The 16,964-nt window shown below is 39.1% G+C and overlaps 1 protein-coding gene across 1 annotated transcript in view; it reads right to left on the bottom strand.

Annotated features, from left to right (window-relative positions):
- Positions 1-16,964, bottom strand: part of ythdf2 (YTH N6-methyladenosine RNA binding protein F2) — a 36,216-nt gene that overhangs the window by 10,780 nt on the left and 8,472 nt on the right. The window contains exon 4 of the mRNA XM_063033618.1: positions 13,774-15,354. Within this exon, the coding sequence (XP_062889688.1) occupies positions 13,774-15,354 (1,581 nt within the window). The remainder of the gene's footprint in view (positions 1-13,773; positions 15,355-16,964) is intronic.

Below are 16,964 nucleotides of genomic sequence, written 5' to 3' on the forward strand. Positions count from 1 at the left end.
GGTTGGAGGCTACTCAGACAATGAGGTATTCCTCCCTTATCCTGAGCTCGGCCTTGTCACGGCAGTACAGAAACTTACAGACAAATGTCAAAATTGGAACGGAAATTTGAATTGAAAAGGATAGCCACCGGGAGATCCTGACTTTAGTGGCAGACAGAGCAGGTGCGCAACACTATTCCACAACCTTAACGAACTCTGAACAAGTCTGCGCCAAACTCTGAATGGATTTCTTATTCACTACTCTACATTCACAACTCCTAGTATTTGTTTATCAGACAAGCATATGTAGAAGTGATTTTAAAGTTGTTCTGGGTCTCAAAACAGTAACAGCAACATGTATGCAATGTTTACTCTTAAGAAAGCTTAACCTGCGTGCTGTCTACTCTTGTGGGTGGATAATCCCACAGCACTATATAAAGCAGGTGACTTCTCCCCACTGTCACGCCCAAAGCTCATATTTTACCAGTATCAAAACTGAGTAGTCATGGGAACTCATGCACAATTTGGTAGATTCTTGCCTAAGGAATATTAATTGGCTACAGGAAGGGTGAGAAAATGGAAGTTGCCATTAAGCGCAAGCCTCTCATTTTAAGCCTTTTCCCAAACAACTAAATTGTAAACTATATTTGTGCAGACAGCGACAATCTAGATACACAAAGTATTCAGGAAATTAATGGGATTAGTGCTTTATTGAGTATATGAGTCTATTACATCCACTTGGTCAGTGCTGATGTTTTATATAGCATACAATCTAATTCCCAAAAATTTTGCCTAATCCTTTCGCCTGATCCTTCAAATGTTTCCTCCTGTGCTGCTCACCTCCAGCTAGGCAACATGGAAATAATTTTCACATTCTTACCAACTGCAAACTAAGAAAGGCCACTCGGCCCATCAAGACTGGTCAGCCACTTAATCACGGCTGAAGTTTTAGAACTTTCTCAACCCCATTCTCCCTCCACCTTTGACCTTACTCTACCTTACGAGAATAAACCTGGGAATGAAACGGTTAGCATATAAGCAGCATTTTGATGGCTGTGAACCTATGTTGAATAGAATTTAGAAGAACAAGGGATGGACCTCATTGAACTGAAAACCACCAAATACTGGAAGGTATAGACAAAGTGGAGGGGGCCCAGCCAAATACGACTCAAATTCCCAATGGATTTATTATTCATTATTCTGCATTGACAACTCCCGGTTTTGACCATGACCACAAATGGACACTTTCACCTTTCCCATCCTATTATAGTTGCACTTAGCTGCTTCCCACCAAAACAGACCTCTAAAAGTCTCAAAGATAATTAGAAAGGAGGCAAGCAAGATGTTTGTGACTGACACACATTCCAAACACACAGATGCACCTCAATGGGCAGACTATGGCAGCAGATGATTTTAACTTGACTAGAGTGAATAAATAATGAAGAGGATGAACTGAACAAAACTGCATTCAAGGTTCAAGGATGGGGTACTTTGTAAAGATGAAATAATAAAGAAACTTCAGCAGATCCTCCTTAAACAAGAGGTTCCACCAAAGAATTCAACCAAAAGAGAAATTTGAAACTCTCAGCATCTAAAACAATGTCTTAAGTGGGGGCAACGAAGAGTGGTTAACATGAATGACTATATTGGAGCTTGAATTTTTTCTTGGCAGTGGTTTAATCAAAAGTTATAGAACCAAATCAGATGTATTTATTATGAACCTAACAGATAGCTTAAAATTAAGCTTAATGAACTTCTTTTCCTAAGATGTTAGCCATAGACTCTGCAATAACTGTATATACATTTCTGTGGGAAGGAAGACAAAAGCGGATTCAAAAAGCAGTCCTGAATGTAGTGTTAATACCTCAAAAAGGTGGTATGAATCATTAAAGACCCTCACCACTCAAAATATGCCCTCTTCTCATTACTACCATCAGGGAGGTGGTATGAGGCTAAAGACTCACACTCAATGTTTTTGGAACACCTTCTTCCCCTCTGCCATTAGATTTATGAAAGATCCATAAACCATGAACACTACCTCACCAACCCTTTTTCGTACTATTTTTAATGTAACATAGAAACATAGAAAATAGGTGCAGGAGTAGGCCATTCAGCCCTTCGAGCCCGCACCGCCATTTATTATGATCATGGCTGATCATCCAACTCAGAACCCCGCCCCAGCCTTCCCTCCATACCCCCTGACCCCCGTAGCCACAAGGGCCATATCTAACTCCCTCTTAAATATAGCCAATGAACTGGCCTCAACAGTTTCCTCTGGCAGAGAATTCCACAGATTCACCACTCTCTGTGTGAAGAAGTTTTTCCTAATCTCGGTCCTAAATGGCTTCCCCTCTATCCTCAAACTGTGACCCCTCGTTCTGGACTTCCCCAACATCGGGAACAATCTTCCTGCATCTAGCCTGTCCAATCCCTTTAGGATCTTATACGTTTCAATCAGATCCCCCCTCAATCTTCTAAATTCCAACGAGTACAAGCCCAATTCATCCAGTCTTTCTTCATATGAAAGTCCCGCCATCCCAGGAATCAATCTGGTGAACCTTCTTTGTACTCCCTCGATGGCAAAGATGTCTTTCCTCAGATTAGGGGACCAAAACTGCACACAATACTCCAGGTGTGGTCTCACCAAGGCCTTGTACAACTGCAGTAGTACGTCCCTGCTCCTGTACTCGAATCCTCTCGCTATAAATGCCAGCATACCATTCGCCTTTTTCACCGCCTGCTGTACCTGCATGCCCACTTTCAATGACTGGTGTATAATGACACCCAGGTCTCGTTGCACCTCCCCTTTTCCTAATCGGCCACCATTCAGATAATAATCTGTTTTCCTATTTTTGCCACCAAAGTGGATAACTTCACATTTATCCACATTAAATTGCATCTGCCATGAATTTGCCCACTCACCCAACCTATCCAAGTCACCCTGCATCCTCTTAGCATCCTCCTCACTGCTAACACCGCCACCCAGCTTCGTGTCATCCGCAAACTTGGAGATGCTGCATTTAATTCCCTCATCCAAGTCATTAATATATATTGTAAACAACTGGGGTCCCAGCACACTGAAGCACACTGCCTGAAACAATCAGGAAGAAATCCACAACAAAAGTTGTCTTAGGTTGGTAAGGTTCTTCCACATGATACAATTGGACAGTCTTATTTTGCTGAATATATAATTTAGTAAATCATTTATTACCTCCCCTATCCCCCACCCTTATCCTACAGGTTTACTCTCCCATTTGCCCCCGCAGGTCTACAATAACCACCGGTTTTGCTCCTTATAAAAGAAAACAGATGCTTTGGTGAGTTAAGTGAAGCCTGCAAGGCTGTTCTTAGAGGATTGTTCCCAATTATTTCAAGTCATATTCTTGAACACCAATGCAACATTGGAGTTTAGCTTTATTTGTCAAATGAACTGCAATGCTTGCATCAAATTAATCAGTCAGGATTCTACTGGGCAGCCTGCAAGTGTCACTATGCTTCTGGCACCAACTTGGCATGCCAACAACTCATTAACCCTGTATGTTCATCTTTGGAATGTGGGAGGAAACCAGAGCACCCAGAGGAAATCCACAGGGTCATGGGGGTGAATGTACAAACTCTTTATAGGCAGTGGCAAGAATTGAATCGTGAACAGTAATCGCTAGCACTGTAATAACGTTATACTAACCACTAGGCTACCATGCCTTCCTTCTTTACAGTGCCAGATATGCGCACACAATTGTCAATGCAGAGTCTAAATAGAGCTGGCTATTTAGGCCACGATGCTTTAACCTACACAACAAATCTACCTGGCCAGTTCCTTTTTTTGATGGATTTAATCTCCAGTTTTAACATTCCTGTTAAGCACTGCCCACTATCAGATTTCTAATAAGGGGTCTATGCTGGAGCCCTTAGCTATTTTGTAAATCAGAGACTTGCCATTTCTTTTTCAGCATTTGCTAAATTAGATTCTCAAAGAATTAATGTCTGTCAAGAAATTAAACAAAATCGCTTTATATTTAGGGCTTGATTAGTATTTACATGATAAACATAGCTTTTGCTATTACTTACAGCATGAATACCATCCAAGTACAATCACTCTGGAGATCTAGTATGCTTTCCTATGACAAATTGTTTATAGGCCAATACCATTTATATTCTCGGAAGTGGTTGGCCCATTCCATAGTAAAGTAAAGCTGACTTTGGGTAAGTTGTTCAATTATGAGCAACTTCACTCCAACTGTGACAATGACATTTACTGGGTTAGTCTTTTCCTCGTGACAATGAAATTTACTAGGTCAATTTTTGCACAGAAATATGGAATCATGTCTAATCTAGTTCAGCCTTGCACATTACCCCGGATGTTAACTGCTCAAAAATCCAATCGATATTTTTCTATGATTACTAATAAATTATCAGAGTACCACAACTTCATCTGAACCACTGAGAACACGAATCAAAAATACAGTAATAAGCTCTTCCTAATTCCACATAATTATTTATCAACTTTTTGCCTTAAACTGTCATCCAACCCAGCCCTCTGTTTTCCTGGATCACATTTGTTTCCTCCAAATGTCATGCTGCATCTGCAGAACCTCCATGCACATTGATACACTAGTTACACTTGTGGAAAAGCCAAACTGCCTTACAAGTTTCTGTACCACCCAAGGACATAAAAATCCAACATTTGTCCAATACTACAAGAATTCACTTGAAGCACAGAAAGTATTCAGTATTTGTACCACCTTGCTTCAGTGACAAAGATTCTGAGTAGTGCTGGATTCATTAACTGATTTTTTTAAAAAATAAGCACACTATTTCTCAGCTGTGGCAAAAATGGTCACTCAATAGTAGTTAACTGTCCTTGCATATCATACTAATGTTACCTGCTGTACGCAGTCTTCACACCCTTCGGCACGCCTCATACTCAACTACCCATATTCAGCATTAGATTTTACTTCATATACAAATTAATGTCTGCACTTCATTTCACAAACATCTGAAATGCTTTTGGGATTTAACATCTGAGTTATATTTAGAAACAGCAATTAAAAAGAACTCCGCAAGAAATGCTGATACAACATAACCTCCAAGTGATTGACCAAATCAACAAGGGAGCCATTTTGAACTGGGTCCTGGAGAAATGCATTGTTTTCCTAAATCAAGTTTGCATATCATTGAGTCAAATGCATCCAGCCCCAAATTATGGAATGGACCCAAAGGTTTGTGGTCAAAATCAGTTATTAAAATAAACGGCTGGCAGCGGATGCCAGCCTTCAGAATCTGAATACTCCACATAACTTTTTTTAATACAAAAGGCTGCATCATCACTGATGAAACATGATGATAACTGAAGATTTCACTGAAGTATAATTTTCAGTCGGTGTTCTATATGAACTGAGTATTTTCTGACCCATGTCATAGAGCTCACACCAGCTACAAAACTTGAAGATAATTACCAAAAGACAGGCAAATAAATTAAACACTGGTAAGAATTAGCTTAACTGCTGTGAATCAACACAATGGGTGGGAGTGGGGGAGCTCAAAGTGCCAAATTGTAACTGAATCTCAATATATATATAAATTACATTATTGATAATATTAAACCAAATTTTGATCAATTAAGAACAACTCATTCTTTTAGATGAGGTGAATGGTGCGACTTGGGCCAGAAGTGGTTTCACTGCATGTTGCCTAATTTTGGAACATTTCAATTAGGAAGAGAATGGATAGACCAAGTTTGTTTCATTGGAAAGGCTGGGGCGGGGGGGGGGGGGACCTGATAAACTATTCAAGATTATGAGGCAGAGACAAGCATTCAATTTTTCCCCCCATAAACCTCTGCCTTCGAAGTTAAGGCAAGGAGTAAAAGGATTAATGAGGACAAGAGGAAGGATTTGTTCACCCAAAGGGTAACTGTCGTCTTGAAAGCATCAACTGAGAAGCTGCAAGCAGATACTAACAGAACCTAGATGAACATAGGAGTCTACAGACCAAGTGCAGGTAAATCTGACTGATATAGACGGGTGCTGGATGATTGGTGTGGACGTGTGCTAAAAAGCTACTTCTGTATGGCTGTAGGACTCTTGTCCACAGGTCAAGCAGACACAACATAATGCAATTTTAGTTGCCCATCCACAAAGGTTCTCAAACACAAGACAAGACACTAGTGCTTCCCTCCACAATTACACTGTGTTCACTAGGGATTGAATATACAAGGCATGATAAATTTGCAGATGATATGAAGTTGATGCTGTCGATAGCAAAGGAGGCTGTTTAAGCATGCATGTCACTGATCAGCTGGGAAAAATTTAGCAAAGCAATAGCAAATAGCTTTTAATCATGGCGAGGATTTTCCCTATGGTGGGGGAGTCCAAGACCAAAGGACACAGTCGCAGAATAGAGGGGCTTCCATTTAGAATGGAGATGAAGAAGAATTTCTTTAGCCAGTGTGGTGAATCTGTACAATTTGTTGCCACTGCTGGCTGTGGAGGCCAAGTCATTGGGTATATTTAAGGAAGAGGTAGATAGATTCTTGATTGGTCAGGACGTGAAGGGATACAAGGAGAAAGCAGAGAAATGCGGCTGAGGGGGAAAAATACATCAGGCATGATGAAATGGCAGAGCAGACTGGATGGCCAAATGGCCTAATTCTGCTCCTGTATCTTACGGTCTAACTATAAAATAATGTTTCTAGCAAAGCAAGTGAATGTAGGATTACAAAGCAAATTCTAGGTTCTAGGATTTGGTTGATGAATAGAGCTGGGATTTCCTGTTACGCTTCTATAAAAGATTGGTCTGGCACACAGAGTTCCATTGGTCACACTATATGAAGGATGTGATTGTGTCAGAGGGTGTGCAGGGAGAGTTATTAGTCGATGCCTTGATTGAATTATTAAGTTTAAGGCTATATTTGTTTTCACTAGAGTAGGAAAGGCTGAGAAGTACCTGATAAAGAGGTAAACACAAGTTATCAGACAGCAGACATCATTTTCTTTATTAGGTAGGGTGAGGAGTGCTGGTTGGAGAAGAGTGTCTAAGAGGAAATAGTGTGGAAGGTAGGTGGTTTAGTGGGTGATCCAAGAGCTATAATTTGCACCTCCACACCCCTATATAGAGGGTGAAGTCTGCAATATACTGCCTTAACTGGCAGAGGTAGGTACTCTCACAACATTCAAGAAGCATTAGGACAACTCTGAATTGATAAAGTATAGAAGACTACTGGCATAATGCTGGTAAGTGGAATTAGTGAAAATGGGTACAACTGGGAGCCAAAAAGCATGTTTCTTGCCTTATGATTATGACTCTCCGAGTGGTGTAAGGAGGATTGTGCATTTGCAATCAATTGCATTTTCAATCTCTTACCCCACTGTCCACCCCTTCTGTATTTCCAACATTCTTGAAATTGATGCCTATTTTACTGCACATTGCTTAAGAAAACCGATAACTGCAAAAACAAAACTTCTAGTACTTCATGCAACTGTTAACAAGCTACAACTTTATAATAATTTCTACTACCAATTGTTATTTTTATCTCAATAGGTTAACATATGTTGCATTAATTATAGCAACTAAAAGTGAAACATTTCTAACTGCTTATCAGAGGAAAAAAGGCCAGCCTCAAGCAATAGAACAGTTACAGAGAACTGAAAACATCACAGAGATTACAAAAGAAGCCCAAAAGGCACAAACATTTGAAAACAGAGTCAATATCTTTTTATGGAGCCATTTTTTGTAAATTAGTGCTTTGGAATCTGTTATACCTTCCCAAAAGCAATGTGGTATTCCCTTAGTATCTCAGTTGGGTAAGACAGGCAGTCCCCAGGTTATGCAAGAGCTCTGCATCCCAGTGTCATCTATTAGCCAATTTTTTCACAAGTCAGAAGCATCCATTTTCTATAGAACTGTATTGCTCTATATTTGTTATAATTCTTTCATTTCATTGAATAGTCACGTAATCATTACCCATAATTAAGACAATGGAATATTTTCTAAACCCAGTCATTAATATTGTCAAACATTACATTGGTTTTCAAAATGTTTTAAAAGTTTATGAAGGAATTTGTGTGAAGTCAGATTCCCACAAGTCAGGTCATTCATAACCTGGGAAATCCCTATACAGTATATGCAAAGGCAACAAAGCATATAATGGTCAACAAACAGTTCATTTGAAGTTGGCCAGAAAAAACAAGGATATGTCTCAAAATCTAAACACGCCAATCATAAATACAGATTAGACTTCCAGGTTAGTTATCAATAAATAAAATTTAAACCTAATCCTTCCAAATTGTAAACATGTTAGAGCTTAACATATTTAAAACTTTAAACAATGTTAAAAATTGTGCATTTATTCCATCTCAAAATTGTGCCAGAATGAGCAGATTCAAACCAGAATCAGATATTCCCCTTCAAAGGTAAAAGACTCCAAAGTCACCAGCTGGATTTCAATGCACTCACCTAGAATACAAGCACAGTCTGGTCTATTCAGCTAACCAGTGAACTGTGCCCAGCCAAGTTGCAAAATCATACTGGAGTAAGTCCAAAAATGTTTATCTTTGCGCTTAAATCTAACCCATATGGTAAAGACAACCCAAAGGTGACATTTATGCACAATTAATTTCAAAAACCATCCACATTTAAAGTATAATACTACATTCAAATTTAGATGGGCTGCATGGAAAATGAAATAGTTGGACCATATATAGTATTGTGCAAAAGTCTTAGGCACCCTATATTTATATATTTCCAAACATTCATTTTCCAAATGATTTTTTTTGTACTTTGTTAAAAGTAGCATATTAAGTATTAGACCACATTTCAAATAAAAACTTGATTACTTTGTAGGTGTATAACCCAGTGCATGATTAACAAAGATAACAAATAGGTGCTAATGGTCAATAACATAAGCTGAATGAACTAAACTTATTAACTGAAACAGAAACGACTGCAGTAGAAATCAAACTGAGTGAAGGATAATGAAAATAAAAGATGAGGGTGTGACAGGTTAACCTTCAAATCAATTCTTGCACCATGGCAAGTGTGAGCATAGCAACAAGACAGGGTGGTCAACCAGCATCAGCAGGTCTTTCGCAAGCAGAAATTTCATGGCAGACAGGAGTTTCGAGATGTGCTGTCCAAGCTCTTCTGAAAGAGCACAAAGAAACTGGCAAGGTTGAGGACCCGAAACAGAGGTTGGCCACAGAAGCTGAGTGCAGCTGACGAGATACATTAAACTGACATCCATTCTAAACTGGAATTAGTCCAGCACTGCTATTAGCTTTGAACTTGCAGAAACCACTAGAACACAAGTATACCCCCCTACTGTCTGGATAAGTCTTGTCAGAAGTGGTCTTCATGAAAGATTACCACCAAAAAGCTATTCTTCTGAAGCCAGGACTCACCTACACACAAAAACACAAGGACTATGGTGCTGAACAACGGCAGCAAGTGCTTTGAACTGATGAGTTAAAATTTGAAACGTTTAGCTCAAACAGGAGGCAGTTTGTAGAAGAGCTGGACAGCTCTACACAGACAAGTATCTGCAGCCAAAGGTGAAGCACGGCAGAGGTTCCCTGCAGAGTTGGGGCTGCGCTTCTGCAAATGGAGTTGGTGATCTGGTCAGAATTAATGGAATCCTCAGTGCTGAGAAGTACAAGCAGATTCTCATCCCTCCCACAGTATCATCAGAGAGGTGCCTGATTGGTCCCAACTTCATCCTGCAGCAGCACCAGTATCTCAAACACACGGCCAAGGACAAAGAACTATCTTCACTGAAAAGAACAAGGAGTTCTGCAACAGATGGCATGTCCTCCACAAAGCCCTGATCTCAACATCATCGAGACTGTCTGTAATTACCTGGAGATAGAAGCAAGCGAGACAGCCAAAGTCTGCAGAAGAACTGTGGGAAGTTCTCCAAGATGCTTGGAACCACCTACCAGCCAATTTTCTTATAGAACTGCACACCAGTGTAGCTAAGAGAATTGATGTAGTTATAAAGGAAAGGGTTATCACACCAAATATTGAATTGATTTATATTTTTACTATTTACTGCTCTTTATAGTAAATTATTTGATATGTTAAAACTTGCCATTTCACTAATTTTGAAAGCATCTTCATTGTATAGAATTATTTTCTTTAATGTGTGCCTACGACTTGCACAGTACTGTAGAAAAACAGCAGTCACTTTTGTGGACAGAAACACAGAAATTTTAGACTGCAGCTAAATGCCAACACAGGCAGTACCAGTTTCAGATGACAGCCAATTTGCACTTTTCTCCATTTGCATGTAGAGGAAAGCATTCTATTCTTAAACAGCTCCTTCAATGACAGTTTTATTAAATATTTGCATTGTAAATTTTCACTGCATAACCAAATTGATAAATTCATTAATTAGATTCAATAATGTGTTCATAAAATTGGAAGTGAAACAGTGGCAAAAAAAAAATTTAGGAAATGCCACCCATCCTCAATATAGCATTAAACTCTGCATTGAAAAGTACACATCAATACTTAATACAAAAATTAAACTAGTTTTTAATCAGCCATTTATGCTAAAGTTTGGTGATTCAGACTTTAAACTGTTAATCTACATTCAGTGTGGCACACCAGACACTGAACAAGTTGTTACTTTTAAGATACAGAATTTATTATAGACACTGATCTGTCAGTTGCCATATGCATAGTATCCCATCCCTCTAACCACTACGTATTCTTCCGTCACCATATCCAGCTACCCATTATCCCCATATTCAATCTGTAGTATTTCACCTAGATATAGTCAGAATCACAGCACATAAACTGCCCCAAGACACAGTAAGTTCAATTGGGTACCCACCTACACTAAATCCTCATCAACATCAACTACCCTCCCATCCCCACAGGTTTTCCTAGCTACATTGACAATTAAGCTTTCCAACATACTTTTTGCAATGTGTGAAGAAAATCAGAGCACCAGAAGAAACTCATGTGGTCACGGGGGGAATGTACAAACTCTACAGAAGTACTGGAAGTTGAGATGTAACCCAGGTATCTGGAATTGAGATAGCAGCTGTTAATTACGTCACTGTGCTGCCTATTCTTGGTGCTGCATTTGGGGCAGTAGTCTTGGTCTCTACCAGCAATATCTAGCACAGCTAAAGACCACTCATCTGGCTATTAGCATTGTGGCTAAGAAAAAAAAAATCCTGGCCAACAAGTACCTCAATTTGTATAGTGTCTTACAGCTTTTATATGAAATTCAATTCAGGAAGAGTACAGAACAGATTCACTAGGATGTTGTCTGGAATGGAGGACAGCATTTATAGGGAGTTCGGACAGGTTGGATTTATTTGCCCTAGAATACAGGAGGCTGATGGGAGACTTGTGTAGAGGTTTACAAAAGGATGAAGTTCTTGAATAGTTTCCCCAGGTTTGGGGAATCCAGAACCAAAGAGCACAGATTTAAGGTAGGAGGGAGAAATTTAAAAAGGAAATCTAAGGGGCAAGTATGAATTACAATAATAGCACTGAAAACTCATTTGGACAGGTACTCCCAAAGGAAAGGCACAGAGGAAGTTGACCTAATGGGATTAGCACATATAGTCAGCATTATGAGAAAGACCAAAATTGCCCAACTTTTCCACTGTACGAGAGAATGAATATTGGTTAATACATAATCTAGCTTTTACTATGAGCAAATACAAATTTCCTACAAGTGGGACACTGATCCTCCAAGCTAATCACAAAACACTGAGTCTCAAAGTACAACTTCTCACCCAAAAAAACTGCATCTTTAGTAATGCAACCTCTTATTCACAATACTGAAGCGTCAAACAAGTCTATATATGTTCAAATCTTGGCCTAACCACAGAACCCACCCACCTTACCCCTAACTTTGGAAGGGCAGCATGGAATACATTCAAATTTGACAAATCCTTTACCAACAAAATCTGCAGTTTTCAATTTGTTCTTAAACTGCAGAGATGTATATGATTTTTGATTTAAAACTGCCAACTTAATCATCTTTTACAACAAATTTCTCAGCCACAGAAAAAGTGATTCCATAGCAGAAATGAATACCAGTTCAATTGGTGAAGGATAAATGTGCTACTCAGGTTAAAAGACCGTTTTATCAGATAACATGGAAGAAATAAATGTTTAACTTGGATCTATTCAGACTACCAGGATTAAATAATTATCCAAAATAATTTCCCCTTTGTGGTTATTTACTTTAAATTCAAAAAATAATTAAATATTTTGATTCAAAATCTTGTGCCTTCCATCAGTATAAAAGTGCAAGTTTAAATGGAAACTAGTGGTAACCATCCTGAATCCTCAACTACCAAATGATCGTGCTTACAAGACGAATCCTGTTGAAGGCGAGTTTGCTTGGTCCCCATTTGCAAGGGCAATCCTAGCTGCTATTTAGAACTTGGTGGTGTTACAACTTTAATAATGGAAGTATTCGCTAACCAGGTTCAACAGTTATGACTAGCAATAATGAAGGTATTCATGCCCAAAGCAGATGGTGAGATAGCGACGTTACCCACGATCTTCTAAAATGATGCGATTTCAAGGTTGAGAGGCATCAGTCTGCAATTTTCAGATGGTTTTTACTGCATCACTGTACCTGAACAATGGAGAGTCAACAAAATCCAACAAGCAGGTGCCTCGCAAGATACATCACTTGGTATTTTTATACAATTGAATACAATATCTGACTTGAACAACAGAAAATAGAACTATAACAGCTTCAGACATCGGTTTATCTTTAGTGCTTATTATCCAGACTATTAATGTGAGGAATTTAACACTAATTTCATTCACTAACATTACCAAACCTTACAGCTAAAATAGACATCTCTTGTTTGGATTTACAGAATTTAAAATAATCTACTGTTCAAGTAAACTCTCCTCCAAAAGAAAATCATGGTTTACTGTAGCAGCCATTGTGACCTTTCTGTAGACTGCCACCACCACAATATCAAAGTAAGCGGAACTGCACATCATTGCGTTAAAATCCAACTGAAACAGAGATATTCCCAAATTTCTTTCAAACATTAAAAACATTTCATTTGTCAGCTGGAACTGGTCTAAAATGCAAACCACAGTGACTTAAATCTAGAGATGAATCCTTTACACTAATTCATTGACCAGAATTCAGAGTCAGTGAAGGAAGTAAATCTTTCTACGGTGATAGAGAGCAAAATGAAAATGTATTTTTTTAAAAAACAAATAGTGGGTCATCATCACTATTCTGTTCAGTAGCTGTACCCTAAACCTTTAATTAATTTAGCCACGTAATTCCTTTAACTATACAAGGAGCTAGATTCAAATCTTATATTAACATGGCCAGTGTCGTCATCACCAGTTTTGTTTTTCAAACTACAAGTGGAAAAAAAAATCACATTTATGCCAATACACTTTTATTATGATATACTTGTGTGACACCTTAAATTTTTCTCAATGCTTCATCCTGTTGTAATACAAATCAAGAGTATTTCCCAGATTCTATCCAAGTTTGGAAGGACAAAACTTAAAGCGTTAATAATTGCAGTGAGGGATCACAGTGCAAGAGTACACTGAACATTTTCACATCCCTACTTTTTGTTTTTTGAGATCCCAGTAACATTCATAAATCATCAAATTCAGACAAAATTAGGATTACCAGGGTTGAAGTAAACAGATTGTCTTGTGTGTATGTGTATATATATATATATTAAAAGAAACTTAATACTCAAAAGTTTCAATCGACTTTCAAAAGTTGACAATTTTCACCATTTTACAGCTTTCCAATTAACATTTTTTAGTATGACCAACCTTTTTAACACACTCCTCCTCCTCTTGACGTTTTTCGTAATGAGAAAAGTCATCAAAGATGGAGGTCGTATGCTTGTAACTGGCAATAATTTTCAGAACCTGCTTGGCTTTTTCCAAGGGCACCTCCTGAGTGTCTCGGGAGTTGGTGACAGGTTTATTCTCATTGTTTTCCAGGCGAATGTGCCGCAGCTGACTATTGGGCACGTCCTTCACAAATATCCACCTGACGTCAAACCGTCCCTTCCACTTGTCCTGAGACCATACCCCAGCACAAGTGTTGTAGTCTACAGTCGACTTCATCTCGGCAACACCACAGAAGTGACCACTCCCATTGACACTAAACAAGAGGTAAACAGGACCCTTGCCGTTCATGGTACGGTAGGCTGCATCCAGTCTCTTGTTGCCATGCTCAGTACTACACCAAATGGAATATTTAATGGAGCGATGGATGTCATCCTCAGAGTAGCTCTTTATGATGAAAACTCGTCCATGTTTGGGGTTCCAGTCAAAATCCTTGGGGTTATAGTTGTTGACAGAACGCAATTTCTCCAAAACAGGATGCGCTTCCACTGAGGCAGAATTTGAATTCCCATGCACCAGCCCAATACCACCAGCATCCACTCCATTTTGGCCAAAGCCAGCTGCACGGTTACGTGGTGCAACCCAGCGATTTGGTTGTGGCTGCTGCTGCTGCTGTTGTTGCACCGGCTGTGGGGTCACCTGCTGCTGCGGCTGGCCTGAGGACACTTGCTGAGGCTGCATATTGACCACCTGCTGGTTCACCGGCAGTGGAGGTGGCTGGCCTTGTTGCTGGCCACTGACTTGAGTTGATGGCTGAGGAGCAGCTTTGGCCACTGTCCCTTTGTTATCCCAGGTACCAATATCCATATTATGTTTAATTGGAGGTGGTGGTAGAGATGGCCCACTGGACCCACCTTTTGCTTTCTTGGGTTGGGGTTTTGCAGGCTTGCTTGCAATGTCCGCCCATGAAGCTGGCTTGGGAGGAGCAATTGTAGTCGGTGGCATGGTATTTGAAGGTATCGCATTATTTGAAATAGTCGATATGGGATTGCTCCCAACAGCTGAACCTACCATTTTAGATACGTTACTAGCCACCTCGCCACCACTTATTTTCAGTCCTGCCATTCCTTGGTCAATGCTATTCATACCTGGTGCTTTATTCAGTGTGTCGTTGGCAAAAGTTGACTGTCCATCCATCATAGCTCCACCCAGAGAGCTAGGAGGATAGGCATAGCTGCTGGGGCTATAGCCTGAGCTCTGAGTGGACTGTCCCTGAGAACTGCTGGTCCCCCAAGCCGAGAAGTCCACACCACTAGGAAAGAAGTTAAACCCATGCTGGCTCAAGAAAGGAGTATTACCCAAAGTCCCTGGCTGTCCAAACATGGCATCAGGTAGAAAATGATGCTCTCCATTACTTAGCTGTCCATATGATGTCAGATAGGGCATAGGTGGATCCCCTCCTGTAGACCAAGCAGCCTCACTCAATGAATACTGGAACCCTATAGATGGACTATAGTAACTTGGTAGGTAGGAGTCAGACATGGCAGTATAGGTATTGTTCTGCAAAACAAAAATGAATATATTCAGTAATGAAAGACATCATATGGAATGAGTATCTTTTAAGAATTTAAATAGCATTTAAAGTTTCAGCTTAACTGCCATAAAAAAGTGGAAATATTTCATGCCATTGCTACGATTAAAGTTTTTCGCACATCACTACAACTAGAAATAGAAAGAAAAATTCAGCAGGAGTTTCAAGTTGATACAGTTTATTTCCATGATTATAAAACTGCTGCAGTTATGATTGGGAATTTCTTGGTACAAGGCCTTTTGGCTAATACTAAAGTATAGAACTTAAAAGCCATGTGAAAAATATGTGAACTATACTAAACATCATGAAATTCAGATTCCCAGGTTTATATTTCCTCAGAATTTGCTTGCGTTTTAAATTTTTTTAAAATTTCACACAGGGGGTCTTTCAAACCCAAGATATTTTGATAACAGATTGCATATACAATTGCATTATTGGGACATGTGGGAAATTCCAACATGAAATCCGGGTCAAACGGCAGAATGCGTTGAACTCAGCACAAATTGAAGGTATGAAGATTATTTTGGTAGCATTCCATCTTTAGTGAAAATACTGTGGATTGCATATCTAAATCTAGCACAAAATCACCCCTAAATGAACAGAATATAGATATTAGCCTATCGAAAGATTAGATGATACTTCAGAAAGTAGCAAGCACCAACACATGACTTGATGCTGAAGGTGAAGTACATGGGTTAAACTGGCTATTTAGAACTTCCCTTTGCATTAATATTGCTCACAATGTCAAGTACATTTTTTTAAAAAATCAGGGTAATGCGAACAATGAATGGATAAATCTTTGTCAAGCTAGACCAATTACTATTTTTTTTTGTATTACATTATTTTAAAATAATTTGCTCGATCAAATATAGACCAGGCTTGGCAAAGGAATTTGGCTACAAGCATCTCCATGGAAGTACATAAATGCAATCTTTTTTATGATTGCTGAAACCCAAATTATGCACAATTATACTATAATTGCCAGAGCATAACGGAGAAATAATTCAATTCTGCTGTAACAACCCCCAAGAAACATCCTTTGGAAAGGCACACACACAAAAAAAGGAAGCATTACATCATTGTCTAGCAGGATTGAATTAATACCTTATTTGGAGGGGCTTTCCAGCATGAACTGATTGCATAGTCAACTACCCAACAAATTATGCCGTTAGATATTGAGGGGAGAGGAAAGAATTCCCACTGTTCTCATATTTAGATACCTAATCAGGAAGAGGCAAAAGTGACTTCACCCATTTCTTCTCAAAGGTATAACAAAGATAGACAAGAAATTAATCAACGACGTATATTTATGAAGCTACTTTAACTTAAGATATCCCTGGAACTCAATATAACAAACTGAATATGCACCAACTCAGAAGGAAAAGTTGCAACTGCCTGCACTTATAAATCATATGGAAGTTGCTACCTATGATCAACAGTCAATATCGCAGCTCAGATACTCTGAGAAGTCATTTCTTAGAAAGCAAGGTCTTCCTTTCTGTTAAATTTCACCATAAGTAGGGGGCAAAAATGCAAAAAGGAGCAGTTTGGAAACATAGATTGTAGGATATCTAAAGCA

The sequence above is a fragment of the Mobula hypostoma genome, chromosome 26, assembly GCF_963921235.1.
Source record: "Mobula hypostoma chromosome 26, sMobHyp1.1, whole genome shotgun sequence".
In the NCBI taxonomy this organism is placed as follows: domain Eukaryota; kingdom Metazoa; phylum Chordata; class Chondrichthyes; order Myliobatiformes; family Myliobatidae; genus Mobula; species Mobula hypostoma.